Source organism: Lepus europaeus, chromosome 6, assembly GCF_033115175.1.
Source record: "Lepus europaeus isolate LE1 chromosome 6, mLepTim1.pri, whole genome shotgun sequence".
NCBI classification, from domain to species: Eukaryota; Metazoa; Chordata; class Mammalia; order Lagomorpha; family Leporidae; genus Lepus; species Lepus europaeus.
In genome coordinates, this window is record NC_084832.1 from 105,205,521 (window position 1) to 105,231,269 (window position 25,749).

The following is a 25,749-nucleotide window of genomic DNA, read 5'->3' on the forward strand; positions in this document are numbered from 1 at the left end:
CCCCATCTGTATTAAACAGGGAGGATTGGGGCCAGTGCTGTGGCACAGTTGGTTAATGTCCTGGTCTGAAGCACCAGCATCCCATGTGGGCACCAGTTTGAGTCCTGGCGGCTCCACTTCCGATCCAGCTCTCTGCTGTGGCCTGGGAAAGCAGGAGAAGATGGCCCAAGTCCTTGGGCTCCTGCACCCACGTGGGAGACAGGGAGGAAGCACCTGGCTCCTGGCTTTGGATCAGCACAGCTCCGGCCATTGCGGCCATCTGGGGAGTGAGCCAGCAGATGGAAGACCTCTCTCTCTATCTCTACCTCTCTCTGTAACTCTGTCTTTCAAATAAATAAAAAAATAAATAAAACAGGGAGGATAATGTTCACAGAGTAATTCTCAGGCTAAATAGGAGCTATGAGAAATGGCTTACTACATTAAGTTTAAATATTCACATTATACCTATGTTTGTTGTTAGGATTTCAAACACTAAAAATATACTTAAAGAGCCAGAATCTAAATACATACTGTTGTTGGCATCACATTTCCCAAGTCTTTCTAGCTATATCATTATGTGTATCATTGGAATAGTATAGTTGGAAGCCCTTTTTAGAAGTAATAGATTTCTAGTAATTAGGCTAATTTTAAGAACAATATTCCAACTGGAAATATCATCCAATAATTATCTGTATAAAGCAGGTTTTCAGGCTGCTAGGCAACTGAGTTCCCCCCTTTCCATAGTCTATCCGTTTTACTTAACTCTAAGGTGGTCATGAATAAGAGTCAGGACTGCCATGTAAAGTTGTGTTGATTGTGCAGTGCACAAAGGCACCAGTTAAGGAAGCAATTGGGTCTAAAAATCGAGTTCACATTCCGCTCAACAAGCCATGTGTGAAGGAAAGGGCACCTGCCACCTGCACACCAAGGCCTAAGTATGGTTCCATTCTGCCCAGACAGGTGGTTTTTATTAATTTGCCCCAAAGTGGGTGCCTTCCTCATCCCTCCACCCAAGAAGTACCTCTTATAAAAACGTGCAAGGGGCTGGCGCTGTGGCATAATGGGTTAAGCTGACACTTGCAATGCTGGCAACCCGTATGGGTGCCAGTGTGAGCCCTGGCTGCTCTACTTCCTATCCAGCTCTCTGCTATGGCCTGGAAAGCAGTGGAAGATGGTCCAAATCCTTGGGCCCCTGTACCCCCGTGGCAGACCTGGAAGAAGCTCCTGGCTTTGGCCTGATCCAGCCCTGGTTGTTGCAGCCATCTGGGGAGTGAACCAGCAAATGGAAGATCTCTCTCTCTCTCTTTCTCCCCCTTCTCCCATAACTACCTTTCCAATAAATAAAATCTTTAAAAAAAAAAATCCCTTCTCAAAAGCTACAGATAAAGCCCATCTCACGAGTAAATCACTTCAAATATTCAAAGAAGATACACTTCAAATAAGTAAGTAAAAATGTGCAGAACAAGAGTGTGTTGTATCTGGTTTTTGCTGGCTCCCCAGATGGTAGCCAATTGGGTACATCTCTTCCTGACTTCATGTCCAGTAACTTGAGGTTAATAGCATTTACCAAGCAATGGTGGGAGTATTTACACCATAGCCATCAGTAACCACTACAAATCATGCATTTCTTCTGCCCACAGTCAGTTTCCAACACACTGTGTGACAAGTCCCAATGTAGACTATCATGGCCCAACCAGAACATGCACATGTGAGCAAAGTGTATCACTGAGGGTCAGATAGAGCTGTAGGCAGCTTGGAGCTGTCTATACCCAACTCAGATTGGTTCACAAGACATGATGGTTGTGATGCAAATTGTTACGGGTCACAGAGAAACATCTTGTCTGTGTTTAGAAACACTAGGGAGGTAAATCAGCTGAATTCCTAAAGCAAGCTCTAGGGTCAAAATAGGCACAACGAATTCACTTAGGTGTTGTGACAGTGTCCCAAACACTCCCAGGCTGGAGTGGGCTGCATGTGAACAGTAAGTTCTGGTTTATGGGCCATCTTGCCTGCATCAGGAGAAGCACTGGAGCAGGAGACATCTATACCCCCAGAACCCAGCCTAGTCTCGCCAGGCCACAGCACCCCCTTCCTGGGAAGGAAAGCAGTATCTGGCAAGCACTTTACAGCCCCGAGCTGTGGAAATGCTTCGGCAAGCTGGGCACGACAGCTCCTGGCCTCAGTGAGGTAGGCTTGGATAGCCCAACACCAGCTAGGCCAAAAGCCATCCTAAGCCCACACTGAGTTTCGAGTCTTAACCACTTCAATGGGATGAAGACCATGCCTCTCAGCACCACAGGAAAAGGTGCAAGATGTATAGCAATAAACAAAACCTCTCTCAACCTGCTGCTTCCCACGTAAGGGGGGAGGGGGAGAGAGACAGAGAGAGAAAGAGAGAGAGAGGAATGAGAACATAGAAAAAGGAGGAAAGAAAACCAAAAACATAAAAAATGGCCCAGCCTCTTCTAGAAAGAGGAAGACAGGTAACAAAGGAACCACACAGAAAATGAAAGCTGGCAATGCCTCTTCCCTCGAGACAAAAATATCAAAACCTGCATGCCCGTGAGCCTTTTCAGCCAGGCAGAGTACGAACACTACCTAGCAACAGCCAATAAACTCCTTAAGGCCAAACTGCAATAGCACCTCCTCTTCCTGGAGTGGGGCTGTGTGAGGGGCCCAGGAGTAGCTGGGAGATGGGAGCCTTGATGGGGCTAGCATTGTGGCACAGTGGGTTAAGCTGCTGTGTGGGAGATGTGCATCCCCTATCATAGTGCAGGTTTGAGTCCCGGCTGCTCAGCTGCCAATACAACTTCCTGCTAATGCACACTCTGGGAGACAGATGATGGCTCAAGTATTTGGACCCTTGCCACCTATGTGGGAGACCCAAATGGAGTTTTGGACTCCTGACTGGCCTGGCCTAGCCCTGGCTGTTGTGGGCATTTGGAGAGTATATCAGTAGTTGGAAGAGTCTCATTCATACTCTTATCTTTCTCTCTCTCTCTTTCCCTTTCAAACAAACAAATTTTTTTTTTTAATGCTTTAGGGGCCAGCACTGTGGCATAGTGGGTAAAGCTGCCGCCTGCAGTGCCTGCCTCCCATATAGGTGCTGGTTCGAGTCCCGGCTGCTCCACTTCTGATCCAGCTCTCTGCTATGGCCTGGGAAAGCAGACAAAACGGCCCAAGTCCTTGTGCCCCTGCACCTGCGTGGGAGACCTGGAAGAAGCTCCTGACTCCTGGCTTCGGATTGGCGCAGCTCCGGCAGTTACAGCCAATTGGGGAGTGAACCAGCGGATGGAAGACCTCTTTCTCTCCCCCTCCTTTGCCTCTCCTTCAGTTAAATAAATAAATAAATAAAATGCCTTAAAAACACTAAGAAAAAAGAGAGAGAGAGAGAGACAGAAGGGCCTTGAGGACAAATCAGAAGCACTCAAACTAGAGTAAGAAGCAAACCGCAGAGGTGGGTATTTTGCCTAATGGTTAAGACACCTGCATCCCCTGTTGGAGTGCTTGGGTTCAATTCCAGGCTCCAGCTCCAGACTCAAGTTTCCTGTTAATACAGAAACTGGGAGGCAGTGGTGATAGCTCCAGTAGCTGAGTCCCTGCCACTGACATGGATTGAGGAACTCATGGATTGAGTTCCTGGCCCTGGCTCCAGCCCGGCTCCAGCCCAGCTCCAGCTATTGTGAGAAGTTGAGGAGTGAATCTGTGGATGGGAAGAGCTGTAAAATGAGTGAATGAATGAAGCTACCACAAATCTGGGCTCAGAAAATGACCTGCTGAAATGATATAGGGTCACCCAGCCAGACAGAAGAAGCTCATCTCAAATATAAAGGATTCAACATGGAGTTGCCTTAAATTATCACTCCTTAGTGAAAGTAATATGCCTGGGGATGAGAAAAAAACATTAAATTGAATTGTGGGACCCACTTCTCAGGTAAATGCCCTTGTCATTTTGAGTAAGCATGGATTTTTATGAACTTCTTTTGAGTGAAAATGAGTTAGTCAGTTATATACAGGTAGATGTTTAACACTTGACTCTTGGTTGGGGGAGGCCTGATTTATTGTCGTGTTTGCCAATTTCCAGAGTGGAAACACCATGGTTGAGTTCAAGGTACCATACTGTCAATCAGGCCCTAAAATGTTTGAAAATACAGGAATTAGATCTTGCAAATATGTATGAGCCAATTTCACATCACTGGATAACGGACGGTGTAAGAGGCTTTGTATTTCAAGTAAAGAATACCCAACTAAAACTCAAATAGAGACAGACAGATAGATTCACATAAATAAAGACCTATAGTATCTCGCATAATGGATCTGAAGGCACAGGGACTCAACAATGTCATTAAGGGCCCACGGTCTTCCCTGCCTCCTACTCCACCACCCTTAGCAGATTGACCTTCACCCTCAGCTTATCCTCCCATGGGTACAGAATGGTGGGTACAGCTTTGGGCATCACTCTCTCACTAGGGTGATCTAAGGGGGAAAGGAGTTCCATGCACATTTCATCAGCAAGAAAAACCCTTCCCAGAAGCCCCTCAACAGATTTATCTTTAACTTTCTTGCCAGAATGCTGGGCTAAAGGCACATCACTGAACCAATCACTGGCAGAGGGAATAGAATTACCATGATTGGCTCAGATAAACATGGTTTATCCCTACAACTATGGAGGGACCATCAGTGTGCTGCTAGCAAGGAAGGAGGGTTGTGGCTAATAGCAGACCGACCAACAATGTCAGTTAACCAACTATGAATAAATCCAGAGATCATCACCAAATACATGACTAAGCTTTGTAAGAATTACTTAGATTCCAATCAAGGTGACTTTGATAAGATTCTCAAGAAAGCAAATCTGAATGTGATGGAATTTGTTGAGCACAATGATCATCAGAGCATAGAAAATGAAAACCCAAAGGTCAGAATGTGGCATAATTGATGCAGCATTCTTCAGAAAGAGAGTATGAGAGTGGTGTACAGAAGTCTAGTTGTTGGGGGGTATAGGCAAACACTAAGCAGGGATGGTTCATTAGGGCCTTCCACAGCTTGAATATTTCAAAGTACTTTGGTACTACAGAGGTTATGCTACAGTTTCTATGAAAATATAAACTAGCAAGAATAACCAAACTCTACAAAAGAAAAATAAGGAGGCAGCACTAACTTTATACCAAATATGAAACCATTATATAACTGTAGTAATGAAAGGAAATGAGAACTGGTCAATGATTAGGCAGATCAATGAACCAAAATAGAATCCACAAGTTGTTGTAAAAACTCTCAGAAGTTCAGTAGTATTAAGTTCAATAGTATTTAAACCAGTGGAGAAAAAGATTCTATTTGGCCAGCACCGTGGCTCAACAGGCTAATCCTCTGCCTTGCGGCGCCGGCACACCAGGTTCTAGTCCCGGTTAGGGCGCCAGATTCTGTCCTGGTTGCCCCTCTTCCAGGCCAGCTCTCTGCTGTGGCCCAGGAGTGCAGTGGAGGATGGCCCAAGTGCTTGGGCCCTGCACCCGATGGGAGACCAGGAGAAGCACCTGGCTCCTGGCTTCGGATCAGCGCTGTGCGCCGGCCGCGGCAGCCATTGGAGGGTGAACCAATGGCAAAGGAAGACCTTTCTCTCTGTCTCTCTCTCTCACTGTCCACTCTGTCAAAAATAAAAATAAATAAATAAATATATTCTATTATTCATTTGAAAGGTGAAATTACAGAGAAGAGGAGGCAGAAAGAGAGAGAGATCTTCCAACCGCTGGCTCACTTCTGAAATGGCTGCCAGGGCCACAGCTGTGCTCATCCGAAGCCAGAGTTTCTTCTGGGTCTCCCCACGTGGGTGCAGGGGCCCAAGGACTTGGGCCATCTTCTACTGCTTTCCCAGACCATAGCAGAGAGCTGGATTGGAAGTGGAGCATCTGGGTCTCGAACCAGGGCCCATATGGGGTGCTGGCACTGCAGATGATGGCTTTACCCACTACACCACAGCACAGGCCCCTATATTACTTTTGAAAACTGATTTTGGGACAACTGGCTAGCCTTACAGATAAAATTTAAATAAAATAAATATAAATAAAATTTTAAATAAAATACTTCTCTCCTTTGACAAAATAGATTCTAGATGACCAAAGATTTAAACACTCCATCAAAAAAAAAAAAAAAATTCTGTAAAAATACTAAAATATGTGAAGTTAAAAAAAAAAAAAAAAAACTCAGAGTGGGAAGGGCTTTTTTTTAGCAAGACCCACAAGACTGATAAATTCAACTACTGAGGTAACAATGTCTGCTTGAAAAAAGACATATAACAAAGCTTTAAAAGACAAACCATAGGGGCCAGCGCTGTGGCGCAGCAGGTTAAAGCCCTGCCTGAAGCGCCGGCATCCCACATGGGCACCGGTTCTAGTCACAGCTGCTCCACTTCTTATCCAGCTCTCTTCTGTGGTCTGGGAAAGCAGTGGAAGATGGCTCAACTCCTTGGGCCGCTGCACCCATGTGGGAGACCTGGAAGAAGCTCCTGGCTTCGGATCGGCACAGCTCCGGCCGTTGCAGCCATCTGGGGAGTCAAGCAGCGGATGGAAGACCTCTCTCTCTCTCTCTGCCTCTCCTTCTCTCTCTGTAGCTCTGACTTTCAAATAAATAAATAAATCTTTAAAAAAAAAACAAAAATAATTCAACCTCACTCATAGAAATGTATATTAAGACAATAAAGTGCCTTATACCTATTTGGTGAAAATCAAATTAATAAAGTTTCAATTGGGAGGTTTTGGGGGGATGGTCATGCTCATTATGCTACGGGTGGGAGCGTGGATCCAGCTACCATGGTGGAGAGATCTATATGCAGGGAGCTGAGCTGAGACCCTCAGTCTAGCAGCCCTTGGCAAACTGGGTTCTAGAAGCAACCACATGAGCTTGAGAGCAGATTATACCCCAGCTGAGCCTTCAGGTGAAACTCCTACCCTGGTTGATAACTTCCTGCAGCCTTGTGAAAGAGCAGATACAGTTGTGTTCACATTCTTGATGCACAGAAAGTGAGATAATAAATGTGTATTGTCTTGGCTGCTCCACTTCTGATCCAGCTCCCTGCTAATGTGTCTGGGAAAGCAGTGGAAGATGGCCCAGGTGCTTAGACCCCTGCCACCCACATGGAAGAACCTGGCTCCCGGCTTCAGCCTGGCCCAGTCCTGGCCGTTGCATGTTTGTGGGAAGTGAACCAGCAGATGCAAGATCTCTGTGTAACTCTGCCTTTCAAATAAATACATCTTTAAAAATAAATAAATGTGTGTAGTTCTTAAGCTGCCAAATTTGTTATGCAACAACAAATAAAATTAGTTTCATTTCTCCTTAAAAATGCATACTAATTAAACAATAGTTTAAAATACTCTCCAAAATGACAACAAAGGCATTAATGACCCGCCTTCCTTTCTTCCAGATTCCATATTCACCAAGAAGCCTCCAGATTATATTTCTAGGATACCAATTATTTCGAAACTTGTAGAAATGTGTCTCGAAGAGCCATGGAGACACTCTCATTATAAGTCAGTGCATTAGTCCTCTGGGCTAATATCCTTGCGTCTCCTATCAGGATAACTAGGGGAAGGGGAGTCAGTCTTGGTAAGGAGGACCTTGTCTGGGACAGGTGAAGCTGGTTTGGGACAAGCCCATTAGGATCATGAGCAACAGCCTGAGGGCTGATGATGAACGCCAGTCCATCCGTCTTACTGGCATGTCCAGTTGCCTCCTTTACACCATCTGCGAGCTGTAAGAGCTTATTTAAAGCAAAACAGCAACAAACAAGAAACACCCTGGAACAGGTGCTACTGCAGAGCTCCACCAATTGTGTTCAGTTCAATTGAGTTTTCACGTGTGGGCTTTTTTAGTTGAGTGTTTCTTTAAAGCACACCACCAATAATCTTATATGTCAGTAGTATTTCCCCCTGTATCTCCCAAACAACAGGCTCATATTTCTTTTAGAAGAAAAAAGCCACAAACTATTCTGCTAGTTTCAAACTGTTCATCAAAATAAACTCGATAGTTCTTCCAACATTTGTTTTCCTAAGTTTAAGCCTTGGTTTGACATTCTCATTGTTTCTTTCTCCTTCTACTCCAGTTACCAAATGTCCTTTCTTGCCACCTTAACCTCAATTTCACTCAAGTTTCCAGTTACAGCTTAATTCACTTATAGTTGAACTGAAAATACAGATTTGCTACATGTTTTTGGCATATTTTGGAGAGTAACTTGAATAACATCTATCCAAATATAATTACACTTTGACCTATACAATTAATAATGTCCAAGAGAGACTGAGCCTGATTTCACTGGTTCTTCATATTTGATGAGAATGAATTGATGAATTATCAGTCAAAACAGTTTTTTCCCCATTAGTACTGTCTTTTGTGTACGTGAAATGCTGACGCAAGTCTATATTCTTAAGTCTTTTGTGCACCCGGAGTTTAGATCATTCCTTCTTTCTTTGAGGTATTAGCAAACAGAAACAGCTCTATCACTTACCTCCTTTCCGTTCAAGTTCCTGCTCCCAGCTTTTCCTTCTGCCTTGAGTCTTCAGAATCTCAGGAGAATTAAACGAGAAGTTGAAGGAAACCGATGCTATGATTAGGGACTGATGCTAAACACCTGTTTCTACTAGAACAGCACAAGTCAAGGTGCTAAGTAACTCAAAATATGCTGGGTAAACAATGACCAAATTAAAACAATGACAGTAGGAAACCTTCAATGGCATCTTACTTCAAAGTTTGACAAAATTTTAATGTTTTATATCTTCCTGTTGTGGGAGAAAACAGCGAAGTGCTTTACTGATCGACTGCTGAAAATAGATTTACATTCTGAAATCCCCCAGACCTGCTTTGTCACCCTGAAACCTGACACGTATGCAGTGGCACGGCAGAGCCCAGCTCTTGTTGGGCGTCATTATTCTACAGAGCTAAAATCACACATTCTTCAAATGACAGCCGAATCCAAATTTTATCACCCTACTTAACTCAGTTAGGGTCAATGGAGAGTTGATAAAGCAACACTTTGAAGGAGGCTTCTTCTGAGAAATAGAGTTCTTCAAGTGTTCAGCTGTGTGGAAAGTCCAGAAGAGCCCAGACAGGAGGGGCTCAGAAATTAAGCAGGGCCAGAGATAAATGAGATGCGCCTAAAATGAAATCAACCTAAAATAAATGCAACTGCTTTCTTACCCGCAGGACATGGTAGGGAAACTCTAGATGACATTATTATGAAAGAGTGCATAAAATCTTGAATTTAAATTATAAAGGGAGAGAGAAGCCCTGATAAGTATAGGGTGGCACAAATGTATTTGGTAGGCCGAGGGAATTTCTTCAAAAAAAGATCACATTTGTAAAATGGGTTGAAAATAATATTTTGATTAGTGATTTCACGTCTATAAAGGCCATTCATTATTTTGGAATCTCCCCCAATGTTTAGATGTTTTGTGTTTTGAACACACTGACTGATTAATCTAGCTAGGGCTGCTCCTGAGTGCACAGCAATTGTCACTGACTTGTTGCTAAGAGACGACTTCTCCAAATTAGCAATGTGACAGGCATCCTGAAGAGAGGGTAGGACCTCTCCACTAGCCACAGTGCCACCAAGCGGTCATCTTGCAAAAATGCTGGAGAAAGTCTTTCTACCTCCCATAGCTTCATTTCTTTTCCACATGAATTAGCAGGTTAAAAGGACAATGGGGAACTGGATTTTTGTCACACTCTTCTACACATTACATTATTGGAGGGTTTTCCTCCTCCAATAAATGACTAATGCTGCAGCAAGTAGAATGATAAAGTTGAAAGCATGTTGACCTAGTTGGCAGAACACATTTTCGTTTCTCCTAGGTCTTTGTTTTTGTTTGTTTGTTTATTTATTTTGAAGAACAGAATTACAGAGGGAGATGGGTAGAGAAAGAGGTCTTCCATGTGCTGGTTCACTCTTCAAATGGCCACAATGGTCAGGGCTGGAGCCAGAAACTTCATCTGGATCTCCAGTTCTCCCACGTGGCTGCAGGGGCCCAAGCACATCAGGGAGCTGGATCAGAAGTAGAGCAACCAGGACTCCAACTGGTGCCCATATGGAACCCTGGTGTTGCAAGCAGCAGCTTAACTTATTCAGCCACAATGCCAGCTCCTCCTCTCTTGCTCTTAATTGCAAGGGACGAGACCACTTCTGCTCTAACAGACTCAAATCCTGGGCATCTTGTACATCCAATTCTTTTTTTTTTTTTTTTTTTGACAGGCAGAGTGGATAGTGAGAGAGACAGAGAGAAAGGTCTTCCTTTTTGCCGCTGGTTCACCCTCCAATGGCCGCCGCGGCCGGCGCATCGTGCTGATCCGAAGCCAGGAGCCAGGTGCTTCTCCTGGTCTCCCATGCGGGTGCAGGGCCCAAGGACTTGGGCCATCCTCCACTGCCCTCCCGGGCCACAGCAGAGAGCTGGCCTGGAAGAGGGGCAACCGGGATAGAATCCGGCGCCCCAACTGGGACTAGAACCCGGTGTGCTGGCGCCGCAAGGCGGAGGATTAGCCTGTTAAGCCACGGCGCCGGCCAACATACAATTCTTGTAGAGAAGCCTTATCCCAAAGCTGATCTTGGTCAAGAAACTCCAACTAAACTTTATTGTTGCTTCCAAGTGAATCTGAGCAAATGGCAGCAAGGACAGAGGGAGGGGTGAGGTGAAGATCGTGCAATTGGGAGAGGAGAATTTCCCAACCTCGTCTGGCAAATGATTCTGCTGCCCATGTGGTTGGTGGAGATGGTCTTGGGCAAAACTGTCCTTGGGTGAGGATCAGCCTTGAGCATCCAGAGTAAACTTGGGACAGAAGGCTCAGAGGGAAACGCCTTTGGGGCAGAATGTACAGCAGGCTGGTGGGATTGATGTGTTCATTGAAGATCTGTAGGAAGGGACAAATTCAAATCCCATCTCAAAGGATGCATTCCTGGGGCTGGTGCTGTGGCACAGCGGTTAAAGCCCTGGCCTGAAGTGCCGGCATCCTATATGGGTACCAGTTCTAGTCCCGGCTGTTCCTCTTCTGAACCAGCTCTCTGCTATGGCCTGGGGAAAGCAGACAAAGATGGCCCAAGTTCTTGGGCCCCTGCACCCACGTGGGAGACCCGGAAGAAGCTCCTGGATCCTGGCTTCAGATTGGTGCAGCTCCGGCCGTTGCGGCCATCTAGGGAGTGAAGCAGTAGATGGAAGACCTCTCTCTGTGTTACCCTTCCCTGGATGGCTTCTGGGAGCCAGGAGCTAGGTAGAGTGCCTCCACTCCTAATCCTGCTCCCCACTGCCACCCTTCTTAATGACTCCTATTTAGGGGTTACATGAATCTTGGCCCTTGGCACACCTCACTGTGTACCTGGTAAGGAGACTGGAGCCTTCCTATTTTAATTCTCATTCTTACCACTTACTGGGATAAACTCACAGAAGATTAAAGACAGAATTGGGCTTAGAAATCACATGCTGTAAACTGAAAGTTTTAGTTTAAACTGGGACCTAAATTTTATCAAAAAACTGAAACAAATTGAACTTTCTATGTTCTATCTTCAAAAAAGATTCTCTTTTAAAAAGTCAAAAAATAAAGCTACTGCTAGGATCTTTTCTACTTTTTTAAACAAGTCTGAAAAAAAAGTCAAAGACCAGGGTGGGCGTCTGGCATTCCATTTCATTTTTGAACCAGATTCTGGCCAGTGTGCTTGGGAGGAAGCAGGTGATGGATGGTTCAAGTACTTGGGGTCCCACCACTCGTGTAGGACACCTGGGTGAAGTTCAAGCTCCTGGCTTTGGCCTGGCCCAGTCTCGACTGTGGTGAACATTTGGGGAATAAACCAGAGGATGGAAGATCTTGTGTGTGCCTCTGCCTTTCAAATGAAATGAAGATAAATTAAAATATTCAAGGGCCAAGGGAAATCAACATCTGGCTCATTTTGTTGTTTTAGAGTGTCTTGGGCTGATAAGAATGTGAGGAGGTGGTAAAGGAATCTGTTGATTGAAGGAAGCATCTCAAAAAATTAGCATCATAGGGTTTTTTTTGCAAGTGAATACGGAAGCAAAGTTTTCCATAGATGTTTTGTCATTGAATGTTTTGTTGTTCTTTGCCCCAAGTCTCAGACTCATTCTTGGCGGCTTTCCTGTGTCTGTGCAGTAGGAATGGACAGGCTTCCATCCACTATCACAAACATGTAGCATCTCAGGTATCAGAACCCATGTACAGCCCAGGAAAAGGGGCCAACTAACTCACTAAATACCATCTGCGCTCCCTTTAGGAATGGCCAGGTTGTTTTAGACCTTAGACCTCTACCAAGGCAGCGGTCAGGAGGCCTATGGAGGCCTTGCTGGGTTTGATCACTCATGTTCTCTGGGGTGACATCTGAAATCTGCAGACTTGCAGCTAGAAGATCCAAGTATGAATACCAGCTGTGTCACACTGCAACTAGGGAAAAGCACCTAACTTTTGAGTTCCTGTTTCCTCATCTATGGAACCAAAATAATAAATATATCATAGAACTGTTGAGAGGACAAAATGAGATAATATAATGTAGTCACTGAACTGGAGTTACTATTTGCCGTTCTTGTCAACTAGGGTATGAAATGCATACTAATCTTCATCTATAAGCCCTTTATTGTTTAAGACATGTCTTGGGGCTGGCGTTGTGACACAGTGGGCAAAGCCGCCACCTACAATGCTGGCATCCCATATGAGCACTGGTTTGAGTCCCAGCTGCTACATCTCCAATTCAGTTCCCTGCTGATGCACCTGGTAAAGCAGTAGAAGATGGCCCAAGTTTTTGGACCCCTGCACCCATATGGGAGACCCGGATAAAGCTCCTGGCTCCTGGCTTTGGCCTGGCCCAACTCAGGCTGTTGCAGCCATTTGAGTAGCAGCCCAGCAGATGGAAGATCTCTGTAACCCTGCCTTACAAATTAAAAAAAAAAAAAAAAAAATCTTCAATGTGCTGGTCCTTGTGCAGGTGTTTCGTGCAGTGGTAAAGATGCCACCTTGGTTGCCAGCATCTCCTATCTGAGGGCATGGGTTTGAGTCCTGGCTGTGCTTCTGATTCTGTGCACTTTGGAAGGCAGCCAAGTGATGGCCACCCACACAGGAGACCCAGAATTTGAGTTTTGGGCTCCTAGCATCAGCCTGGCCCAGCCCTGGCTGTTGCATTTAGAGAGCAAACAGGTGATTGGAAGATCTCTGTCTAATAAATTTATAATTTATTTATAAATGTGCTGGTTCTAGATTTGAAATAATGAAGACTTTGGACCCAAAGAAAAAGATCCCAAATTATCACAGGCAAAGAGTGGGGATGGCCAGGTGTGGTCCTATGACTGGGAGAGGGTTGAGGGTAGGTGCTGACTGGAGAGATGGCCTCACATCAGGGTTTCTAGGATAAGGAAAAAGGTTGTCTGTGCTCTTGCTATCTTGGGGCATGAGACAGGACCAGGCAGCAGTTCTCTGTTCAAATGACAGAGCACAGGGGAGTGCCAGCTGTCACTTCTCCCTTTAGCATTTCCCAGGCCTGCCTAGCAAAGACACCTGCTCATTTGCTTCTATGTAATTCAAAGGGAGGTAAACACTCTAGACAAGGCCTAGATGGGATACAGATGTGAAATGTCATATATTGACTTCCAAATTTCTAGTCTCATCACCTCTTAGATTAAGGAAAGATAAGAACAAGAAAAAGGTTGCTTAATGAGTACTAAATTAGAATTAGGCATAAAAAAATTCTTAAGTATGGATACTACAGATAATAATAACGTACCATATGTGTCCCTTCAAAAACAAAACCAAAGAAAGGATTTGAGGGACAGCTGTTTGGTCCAGCAGTTAAGATGCCACTTGGGATGTCAACATTCCATATTGGTGGCCCTGGTTCAAGTTTTGTCTCTTAGACCTTTTTTTTTTTAAAAAAAAGATATATTTATTTATTTGAAAGTCAGAGTTGCAGAGAGAGAAGTTTTCCATCCACTGGTCACTCCCCAGATGGCCATAATGTCCAGAGCAGTGCTGATCTAAAGCCAGGAGCCAGGAGCTTCCGCTGGGTCTTCCCCCGTGGGTGCAGGGGCCCAATGACTTGGGGGCCATCTTCCACTGCTTTCCCAGGCCACAGCAGAGAGCTGGATCAGAAGAGGAGCAGCTGGGATTTGACCGGCACCCATATGGGATGCCGGCACTGCAGGTGGCAGCTTTACCTACTACGTCACAGTGCCAGCCCCTCTCCTAGACTTTTGAACCAGCTTATTGCTAATGAACACTCTGGGAGGCAGCAGATGATGGCACAAGTACTTGGGTCCCTGCCTCCCATGTGGGAGACCCAGATGGTATTCTAGGTACTTGGCTTCAGTCTGTCCGAGTCCTGGATGTTATAAGCATCTGGGGAATGAACCAGGGGATGGAACATCTCTCTCTGTGTGAATTTCTTTCAAATAAAAAATAAAAGTAAATAAATGAATATAATTTTTCTGGAAAAAGAAAGCATTTTGAATGTTCTCACCATAAAGAAATGTTAAATGTATGGGGAGAGGGAGTGGTGTAGCAGGTAAAGCCACCGCCTGCACTGCCAGCATCCCATGTGGGTGCCAGTTCTAGTCCTGGCTGCTCCACTTTTTTTTTTTTTTTTTTTTTGACAGGCAGAGTGGACAGTAGAGGGAGATAGAGAGAAAGGTCTTCCTTTTTGCCGCTGGTTCACCCTCCAATGGCCGCCGCGGTAGGCGCGCTGCAGCCGGCGCACCGCACTGTTCCGATGGCAGGAGCCAGGTGCTTCTCCTGGTCTCCCATGGGGTGCAGGGCCCAAGCACTGGGGCCATCCTCCACTGCACTCCCTGGCCACAGCAGAGAGCTGGCCTGGAAGAGGGGCAACCGGGACAGGATCGGTGCCCCGACCGGGACTAGAACCCGGTGTGCCGGCGCCTCAAGGCGGAGGATTAGCCTGTTAAGCCACTTCTAAAGCAGTTTTTTTTTTTTCTTAAAGAGAGGGAGAGTTACAGACAGAGGGAGAGACAGAGAAAGGTCTTCTCTCCGCTGGTTCACTCTCCAGATGGCCGCAATGGCTGGAGCTGAACGGATCTGAAGCCAGGAGCCAGATGCTTCTTCCTGGTCTCCCACATGGGTGCAGGCGCCCAAGCACTTGGGCCATCTTCTACTGCTTTCCCAGGCCACAGCAAAGAGCTGGATTGGAAGAGGAGCAGCTGGGACTAGAACCAGCGCCCTTATGGGATGCTGGTGCCGCAGGGGGAAGATTAACCTACTGCGCTACGGTGCCAGCTCCCTCTCCCTCCCCAGCTGCTCCATTTCTGACCCAGCTCTCTGGTATGGCCTGGGAAAGCAGTAGAGGATTGCCCAAGTCCTTGAGCCCCTGTACCCATGTGGGAGACCCGGAGGAAGCTCCTGGCTCTGAACTGGCACCACTCTAGCCATTGTGGCCATCTGGGGAGTGAACCAGTGGATAGAAGACCTCTCTCTCTCTCTCTGCCTCTTTGTAACTCTGCCTTTCAAATAAATAAATCTTTATATAAAAATGATGTATTTATAAAAGAACTTATAAAATAAATAAATAAATGTATGAGGAGATAGCTAGGTTTACTTTGGACATCATACAATGTTTATGTGTACTGAAAATTATCACATTGTACCCCTTAAATATGTTCAATTTTTATGTATCAGTTAAAAATTTTAAAAAGAATAATTTCAAAAGAGAGACAGCGATTTAGGTTACTCTGTATAAGCATTCTTTTCCTAAGAATCCTCATTAAAATGAAACCAATGGGGACCAGCATGTGGTGCAGTGAGCTAAGCAGCTGCCTGCAATGCTGGCATCCCATATCATATGCCAGTTCGAGTTCTGGCTGCTAAGCTTTGGATCCAGCTCCCTGCTAAAATGCAACCACTGAAGACTCACCAGCAAGTCCCAATACATTCTAGCATATGGAGTACTCTCCAAAGCAGACCTGACCAGTGGTTACTTGAAAGAAGTTAATGTAGAAACACACCAAATGAACTTTTCCTAAATGTTGCTTAGTAGAAGCAAAAAAAAAAAAAGTGTGAATGTGTGACACAGGGAATTTCACTGGAACAGATGCCCATGGTTATAAAAATTCAGCAAGGAGAAGAAAAATAAAACTAGGCAGGATCGTTAACCAAAGATTATATGTATAGTTTATGGCTTTCAGACCTAAAGATAAATGGAAAGTAGGAAAGCATTTTGTTTTAAATGCATGTTAACTAAGATAGTAGAAGGACTGTTGACTAGAGATCAAAGTGAATGTTTTCTTAAAAAACAACCAGAATAAAAACAAAACAACCAGAATAAAAAACCACAAAAACTATAATCAATAAAAGAAAGCATTTTTACAAAGAAATTTCCCTCAGCAAGCTGAGTGAAAAAATATGTAAATAGCTTCTGTTTTTATAGTTAAAGCTTTTTAATCTCTGGTGCATAACAATAATTGAAAGAATTCTGAGAAATTAAACAAAAGTATTTGGTGGGTTTGAGTTAATGGGCCAAGCAAGCTTTTTTTCCTTGGCTTCTCTGTCAAATGAATCATAGATTGAGTCTTTGGTTATAGTTTTAGCCATGGGAGGGATTTCTGAAATGCCTACATAGTTTTTTTTTGCTATCCTTGAACTTGTTGTGATCGTATAGGCATTGCTTCGGTAACATTTCATCGAGGACATGCAAAAAGTCTCTTTCATCCCTCGCCTAAAATTGGCATTATAAATTGAATACAGAGTAGGCTTGGAGGCTGAAGAACTAAAGGAGATCCATGTGACAGCTGTGAAAACAAGGGAACTTTTCTTATAGTCCTGTTCGTGGGGGTGCCACAGCTGAGCTACATGAAAAGGCAGCCAGGAGAGTAAAAACAATAGATTTAAAATGAGGAACATTTTGATAGTTTTCACTTTTGTCCTTGGGACAATATTCATTGTCCTCCTCACTGTTCGGCCATCAGTGCCTATTCTCCAAATATACTTTATGACCTTTTGGTAAAATAAGATTATGAGGACAGATGGAATCACAAAGCCTACTAAGAAGTGGATGACAGTATAGGCGGTTCCTTCCCAAGAGGAAGGGAGGAAATAGTTACAATGACTGTCCCAGTTAGAGCCGTAGAGGAAGAACACGGGGGTCACAAAGGCTGCATCAAAGATCCAAGATGCTGCAATCATTTTCTTGGCTTTTTCTCTGGTCACCTTGAAGCTCAGAGGATAGACAATGGTGTAGAACCGGTCTATGCAGATAGAGAGGAGCACATAGATCTGGACGCCTGGAGTGAGATACTGGAAATACCGCACAGCTTTGCACATAGCACTGCCAAGTGTCCACCGGCCAGCGGCGAGCTGGAGCACGATGAATGGTGTGCTGGCGATGCTGATGAGAAGATCAGCGCATGCCAGGGAGACCACAAAGTAGTTCGTGGTAGACTGAGTCCTTCTACTCCTATGGATTACCAAACAAACCAGGGAATTGCCAAAGATAGAAAACAACCACAGAGTCCCAAAGAAAATGCTGGCTGTGGCCACTTCCCCAGGTTTCAGTCCGTATTGAAGGTCTGTTCTGTTGCTCATCCCATTGTGCTCCTCGTGTAATTCGGTCAGGCTGTGGCTTGGCAGAGGTGCGGCTGTTTCGGTGCAGCTGTGATTGTGGAGGGGCACCAGAAGGGTAGGGGTAACCAAAGCTGGCTTGCTGTTGTCCATTCTGTGAGCAAAAACCATATTCATTTTTTCCCTCTTAGTTCTGGATAAAAAAAGAAGAATGAGGCTTCCTGTTAAAATGGTGTCATACAGACTGATTACTAACGCTAACAATTTACTCAACTCTTAGGTTGGTTGTCATCTGTTAACAAGTAGGATTTGTACACTAGCAAGGAAACATAACCTACTATCCAGAAAAAATTCTGATCTTTTTTTATGCTTTTTTCATTTTAGAATGAGATCAGGGTCATTCTTGCATCACTCTCTCCAACCTTAGTCCTTCCACACCCACTCCTTTCCATACCCTTGATTTTCATTCACTGAGGATCACAGAGTGCAAATCTGCTCTTGGTAAGGGTGCCACCAGCTGATAAGCTGTTGGTACTCTGGGCAGGTATGTGAGAAGTTCCTAAATGTCCAAAAACTAAGGTACTGAGGCTACAGGAGAAGAAGCCTGGGTAGATGGAAACACACAAATGTCAGCAATGTAAATAACAGGAGTCTGTGGATACAGACGGGCTATTGGGGAAGACCCTGCCCTTACATACAGCAGATTTTCTATTATTTTTTCTATTTCCTTGTGATAACATGTGGAGCAATCAACAGTGTGACACAGTCTAAAAAGAGCTTGCTTTTTCTAAAAGATGATGTAGCTTGTGTACTAATGATTTGTTACCTCTCAGTGACATATATTTTGATGCTATCCTGTTGATATTGTTTCATAAAATAACATAGTGACTGAAGAACATTAACAGATATTCACTCAGGAATGTATGCAGATTATAACAGAGACCCCAGGGTTTTCAGATGATTGATTAAAAACAACAAAATATTACTATTACTATCACTCAGCAACTTTTTAAAGGCTTATGATCCTTAACTATCAAAGAATATTATGAATTTTAGCCTCTACTTCATGCTTTTTTCGGTATTATTCAGTGAGGAAAAAAGTACACTTTTTTAATAGGTAAAATATTGTATAACTGCAGGTCATTCAATTAAAAATCAGGTGATTTTGGTTAAAGGTATATGATAAAGGCTTTATCTGGTCTGAATTCATTAAACAGAAAGCACAGCAAGTGAATCCATTATAATCATAGTAAAAGAAATAGGATAAACATGAATATTTTCAAAATTTTGTGCACTAAAGAAACAGGGTGGTGTCAGCCTAGAGGTTAACATACTACTTGGGGCACCTGCATACTATATTGAGTGCCTGTGTTCAAGCCCTGGCTTTTCTTCCCATTCCATCTTCCTGCTAATGTGTACACTGGGAGATAGCAGCCATTGACTCAAGAACTCAGGTCCTAAAAAAAAAAAAAAAAGGCACTCAGGTCCTTGCCACCCACCTGGAAGACCCGGATTAAGTTCCTGGTTCTTAACTGGCTGGCCTATCAATGGCTGTTGACAGCATTTGGGGGGGTGAACCAGTATATGGAAGATCTCTAACTTTCTTTCTCTATCAAATACGTAAAAATAGGGGCCGGCGCTGTGGCACAGCGGGTTAACACCCTGGCCTGAAGCGCCAGCATCCCATATGGGCGCCGGTTCAAGACCCAGATGTTCCACTTCCAATCCAGCTCTCTGCTATGACCTGGGAAAGCAGTAGAAGATGGCCCAAATCCCTGGGCCCCTGCACCCACATGGAAGACCTGGAAGAAGCTCCTGGCTCCTGTCTTCGGATCGGCGTAGCTCTTGCCTTTGTGGCCATTTGGGGAGTAAACCATTGGATGGAAGACCTCTCTCTCTGCTTCTCCTTCTTGCTCTGTGTAACCCTGAATTTCAAGTAAAATAAATAAAATCTTTCAAAAAAAAATAAGTAAAAATAAATCAAAAGTCTAAAGGAAGAAGCTCATGTGGCACTGCAGCCACCATACTGCTGACTGTCCATCTGGCCTGGGGCACAAGAGGAAATTGTTCCAGCAACAGGCTTTGGTAGAGACTGGTTTTCCTCTTGGCAGGCTCCTGTGACCATACTCACAGAGAAACATTTCTGCAGAGGCAGGATTAAAGAACAGTTCTCAATACAGAACAATTCTTAATGATCCATTTTTTCCTTTAAGGGTATTTACACTAATGTATGGTAGGAAGAGGATTGTTACTATATATTGTCTTCATCAATAAACCATCTTCAACAAACATATGGCGCTCAAGGCAATGTACTGAACAGCCTAATATCTTTAGGCACTGAAAAACAAACAAACAAACAAACACAAAGCAGCCCTATTTAACTTCTGAAAAAAAAAAACAAACAAACAAACAAACATGAAGCAGCCCTACTTAAGCTCTCAAAAAGAACTGTAAGATAATTAGATATTTGGATTACTAAAAGGCCCTTAAGCATGCTGGCCAAATAATAGCCAATTGTAATAACAGCAACCAAACTTTCCATTAAAAAAAATCAGGATGCATAGTCTGAAAACAGGACATCAGATCTAAAATTATCACTGTCCTAGAAAACTCCATACTTCATGACCCTCATACTTATAAAATTGAAATAGATGTTTCACCATTTATTTGTGTACAAATTTTTTTAAAAACTAAGATTTAAAATTTTAAAAATAAAAAATACAAGTAATTTTCTTTCTTTTTAAAAACTTACTTGAGGCCGGCGCCATGGCTCACTTGGCTAATCCTCCGCCTGTGGTGCTGGAACCCCGGGTTCTAGTCCCAGCTGGGGCGCCGGGTACTAGTCCCAGTTGCTCCTCTTCTGGTCCAGCTCGCTGCTGTGGCCCAAGAGGGCAGTGGAGGATGGCCCAAGTGCTTGGGTCCCTGCACCTGCATGGGAGACCGGGAGGAAGTACCCAGCTCCTGGCTTCGGATCGGTGCAATGCCGGCCGTGGCGGCCATTAGGGGTGAACCAACGGAAGGAAGACCTTTCTCTCTCTCTCTCTCTCACTGCCTATAACTCTCTCCTGTCTCCCTCTCTCACCGTCTAACTCTGCCTGGCAAAAAAAAAGAAAAAAAAGAAAAAAAAATTTTTTTTTTTTTGACAGGCAGAGTGGATAGTGAGAGAGAAGAAAAAAAATTTTTATTTGAAAGGCAGAGAGAGATCAACAGATGCTGGTTTACTCTCTTATCACCCCCAATAGCTGGAGCTGGGCCAGGTCAAAGCCAAGAGCCAGGAATACAATTCTGGTCTCCCACATGGGTGACTGGGACCCAAGTACCTGAGCCATCATCACTGCCTCCCAGGGTGCACATAAGCAGGAAGCTGGAATTGGGGGCAAAGCTGAGACTCAAACCAGGCACTCCAATATGGTATGACACGATATGATAACTACTGTGCCAAATACCTGCTCCCAGACAAGCAATTTTCCCAGGGAGGAAGCTATTCTAAACATTTTTGGGTAGGCCTATGGCCTAAATAAAATAGCAGTTGGTGGCACAGGCACTTGTGCTTGGTCAATACCTATACTTTAAATCCTGCGAATGTCTTTTCTGTTTCTCTCTTCCTCTCATAGCTCATTGCTACACCAGTGAGTGTGTCTCTGACTTCTTGGAAGCAGAGGATCCTGGTGTTCGGAGACAGAACAGAGCCCAAGTTCATGAGACTAGGTTCCCCCTGTTGGTGGTACAACTTCTCTCACTCCACCTAAAACTGCTGCAGCTCTGTCTATTCATTTAATAAACCAAGAAGCTGTGCTTGGGGACCTGGGAAATGTAAATGAGTAAGATCTATAAACTATGCAGTCTGCCATACTCTGACTAAATTTGGCAATAATTGTAATTAACTACTAAACAAACACACACACATATACATACATACATACACATATATATATACATACATACATACATACAAGCAGCTAAGTAGCAGAGAAAAAGAGTAACCCAATTTTTCCTGGACTAGGTGGAGAGAGAGAGATTTCACGATAAAGGTGAGGTTAGGGCTGGGTGCTTAGAGGCCAATTTTTTTACTTCAGAAAGACACGAGCAAACAATTCCAGGGAAGAGAACAAGCATGTGGAATGAATCTGGGGGTCATCCTCTTGGACTGATGTTTTAGGGACCTTTTCCCCTTAGAGACAAGGTCTCCTTCAGGCTATACTTTCCAGAATAGTTAATAGGACAAGTATTTGGCAGAGCAGTGAAGTCACCACTTGGGATGCTCACATCCTATGTTGGAGTCACTGGCTCTCAGTCCCAGCTCCTCTTCTGCTTCCAGCTTTCCGCTAATGCACACCCTGGGAGGCAGCAGGTGATGGCTCAAGTAGTTGGGTTCCTGAAGGCATGTGGAAGACCTGGACTGAGTTTCCAGGCTCCTGGCTTCAGCCTGGCCTAGCCCTGGTTGCTACAGGCATTTAGGGATCTTGCAGATGGAAGACCTTTCCCTCTCTCTCTACTTTCCAAATAAATAAAAAAGCATTAATATATACTTTCTAAATGCCTTCCAATATAACTGACCAAAAGGTTTCCTATGGTTATCATGTGTTGTGTATCTTGCACATTCATGGGTGGAGATGTGGTTGGACAGAGAATATTAGCGCACCCAGAATGGTGGGATGGTACTTTTGTTCATACAGCACATTTGTCAGTCTGTTACTACACCATTTTCCAAGTTTGTTTTGCTCTAGCATAGCAATATATTGCAATTTCACAGGGAGCTTTTAAAAATACTGATGCCTGGGTCCTACCCGCTGGGATTCTAATTTAATTGGTCTGGAGTGCAGCCCAGTCATTGGCATGTTTCAGTTCCCCAGGCGAACCTAATGTGCAGCCAAGATTAAGAATCACTGCTTCAGAAAGCATCCACATTTCTGTGTTCCCTACTCCACGATAGGCTCCTGCAGGGAAGGCATTGTGCTTTTCTCCATGCTCCATGGCTTCTGCTCAAGTTCTTTACATTAATAACTGCTTATTAAATATATAGTGAATCAGATCCATAAAGACAGAGAGCTGAAATAAATTACTCTATGTGCCTCTGCTAGGAGAATCAAATGAAGATGTAGAAAGTCAATGTGTACTCTCAGGGAGCTAAAACATTTGTGATCATGGTGACAGGATAAAATATGACTCCTGATAAGAGCAGCACAGATGAAACTGAAGTCACCCAGGTCAACAATTACATGAAATACAAGTCTCATCTAAGGGTGAGTGAAGGTCATTTAGGTGCCCTCAAACCTGCCATACCGTAAGGGCCTAAAAGTAAAATTTCACAAAGGTCTCCCCCTGCTCCATTAATTTGGAAATAAATATCTTCAAAGGATTATTTCTGAAACATGGGGCCAATTAATTAATAATTATGTTCAGAGTCATCCATATGTGGTCATTTTTGGAATGGTAAGAAAGATTTCAGGGGCCAGTGCTGTAGCACTGGATCCAGCTCTCTGGTATGGCCTGGGAAAGCAGAAGATTGCCCAAGTGCTTGGGCCCCTGCACCCATGTAGGAGACCTGAAAGAAGCTCCTGGCTCCTGACTTTGGATCGGCTCAGCTACAGCTGTTGCAGCCATCTGGGGAGTGAACCAGCAGATGGAACACCTCTCTCTGTCTACCTCTCTCTGTAACTCTTTCAAATAAATAAATCTTTTTAAAAATTTTTTGGCCGGCGCCGCAGCTCACTAGGCTAATCCTCTGCCTGTGGTGCCAGTACTCTGGGTTCTAGTCCCAGTTGGGGCGCCGGTTCTGTCCCGGTTGCTCCTCTTCCAGTCCAGCTCTCTGCTGTGGCCCGGGAAGGCAGTGGAGGATGACCCAAGTGCTTGGAAGCACCTGGCTCCTGGCTTCAGATTGGCGCATTGCGCCAGCCACAGTGGCCATCTGGGGGGTGAACCAATGGAAGGAAGTTCTTTTTCTCTGTCTCTTTCACTAACTCTGCCTGTCAAAAAAAAAAAAAAAAGGAAAAAAAATTTTTTTCATCATTTTCTTAATCTTTCTCTTCCCCATCAATTTTGAAATACTCCACTGGGTTAAGTTATTAGAGGCCTTTGTCTCTTTCTATATATTATCTAAAAAAGAAATAATTCATCTATTAAATTATGTACTTATCAGGACTAGTATTGTGGTGCAGTGGGTTAAAACACCACTTGTGATGCTAGCATCCTGAGTTGGAGTACCAGTTTGACTCCTGGCTACTCAGCTTCCAATCTAGCTTCCTGTTAATGTGTCTGCAAAGGCAGTGGAAGGCAGCCCAAGTATGTGGGCCCCTGCCACTCAAGTGGGAGAACTGGATGGAGTCCTGGTTCCTGCTTTGGTCTTGTCCAAAGCTTGCTGCTGTGGGCAATTGGAGAGTGAACCAGCAGATGGAAGATCTCTTTCTCTCTCTCTCCCCCTGGGCCTCAAGTATTTGGTCATCTGTTGCTGCTTTCCTAGGCACATTGGCAGGGAGCTGAATCGGAAGTGGAGCAGCTAGGACTTGAACCACATCCCATATTGGTGTCACTGAGTTTGAGTCCCAGGTCTTCTGATACCAGCTCACTGCTAATGTACATCCTGGGAGGCAGCAGATGATAGCTCAAGTACTTGGGTCACTGACAACCACATGGAGATCCTGGCTGCTGGGGGCATTTGGGGAGTGAACCAGTGGATGAAAGATCTCTAGCTCTGTCTCTTCCTCTCCTCTATTTCTCTGCCTTTCAAATAAATATAATACAGTAATTTTTTAACAACAAGGAGACATGTCCTATCCTGATTTTAAAAACTGAGCAGCAAAGAGACAGAAAGAGCTCCCATCTGTTGTTTCACTCCCCAAACGCATGCCAGGGCTGATCTGGGGCCAGAACTAGGAGTCAGGAACAAAATCCAAGTCTCCCATGTGGATGGCAGGAGTCCAATTACTTGAGCCATCACTGCTGCCTCCCAGTGCACATTAACAAGAAGCCGGAGTCAGAAACTGGATCCAGCAGTTGTACCCAGGAAACTCCAATGTGGGATGCAGGCATGTTAACCACTAAGATAAATGTCCACTCCCCTTGGATAGTCGTAAATGGGCCTCTCCAAGGATTATTTAAATCTCTGGGAAAATGTACTTACGCTTCATTTTGCTATTTACTATTTGACAAGTGCCAAGACACTGTGAAGTTACATGTTAACTTGTAAATTTCTGTCTAGCAGGAAAATTAATGTTACAGGACTTAGTGCTCTGTGGTACATTAACCCATTCTGTGTCTCCCTAGCAATCTTATGCTGACATTCTTATTGAAAAGTGCCTATACATACTGATTTCTCCAAATGTTGTTGAAACTCATCTTATTATCTCATCAGTTGCTTCCAAAATAAGTTAATCAATCCTTGACATGTATTCATTCTGTATTTGTATATGTCTTGATTTAAGCTTTCTAAAAAATCATTCTTGGATAACAAATGACTGGAAACCAATGAGAGGGAAAGAGAACCACCAAGACGAACAAGGGGGCTAGTGCAGATTAAGTTGCTGCCTGCAGCACCAACATCCCATATGGGCTGCTCCACTTCCAATCCAGCTCCCTCCTAATATGCCTGGGAAAGCAGCAGAAGTTGGCCTAAGTCCTTGGGCCTCTGGACCCATGTAGGAGACCTGGACAAAGTTCCTGGCTCCTGGCTTCTGTCTGGCCCAGCCTGGCTACTGTAGCCATTTAGGGAATGAACCAGTGGATGGAAGACTTTTCTCTCTCTGACTCTGCCTCTCCCTTTTTGTAACATTGCCTTTCAAATAAATAAATAAATAAATAAACATTAAAAAGAAAAAAAGACAAATGGGGGACATAGCTGAACTTTGTGTTCCTCAGTCTCCTACCAAGGTCCAGTCCCAGGCAAGCAAAGCACCTGGTTTCTTCTAGACTCAAAAAACTCTACATGGGGCCGGCACTGTGGTATAATGGGTTAAGCTGCCACCTGCAATGCCAGCATCCCATATGGGCACAGGTTCAAGTCTTAGCGCTCTACTTCCAGTCTGGCACCCTACTATCATGCCTGGGAAAGCAGCAGCGGATGGCCCAAGTCCTTGGGCCTCTGCACCCATGTGAGAGAACAAGAAGAAATTCCTGGTTTCCGTCTGGCATAGCCCCAGCCATTGTAGCCATTTGGGGAGTGAACCAATGGGTGGAAGATCTCTATCTTTCTTCCTAACCCCCTTTCTTTCTGTAACTCTGCCTTTTAAATAAATAAAATCT

The 25,749-nt window shown here is 44.4% G+C and overlaps 1 protein-coding gene across 6 annotated transcripts in view; it reads right to left on the reverse strand.

Moving 5' to 3' along the window:
- Window positions 1-16,370: 16,370 nt before the first annotated feature.
- GPR19 (G protein-coupled receptor 19) overlaps window positions 16,371-25,749 on the reverse strand; it is a 38,547-nt gene continuing 29,168 nt past the window's right edge. For 3 of the 6 annotated variants that reach the window (XM_062195496.1, XM_062195495.1, XM_062195494.1), the window contains 2 exons: window positions 19,305-19,436; window positions 16,371-17,704 (listed from right to left, as the gene is read on the reverse strand). In XM_062195496.1, the coding sequence (XP_062051480.1) occupies window positions 16,435-17,704; window positions 19,305-19,372 (1,338 nt within the window). In that variant the 5' untranslated portion in view covers window positions 19,373-19,436 and the 3' untranslated portion in view covers window positions 16,371-16,434. Of the gene's footprint in view, window positions 17,705-19,304; window positions 19,437-23,175; window positions 23,478-25,749 lie in introns of those variants that run through there. The other 3 variants (XM_062195498.1, XM_062195497.1, XR_009866279.1) reach the window with 2 other exon arrangements.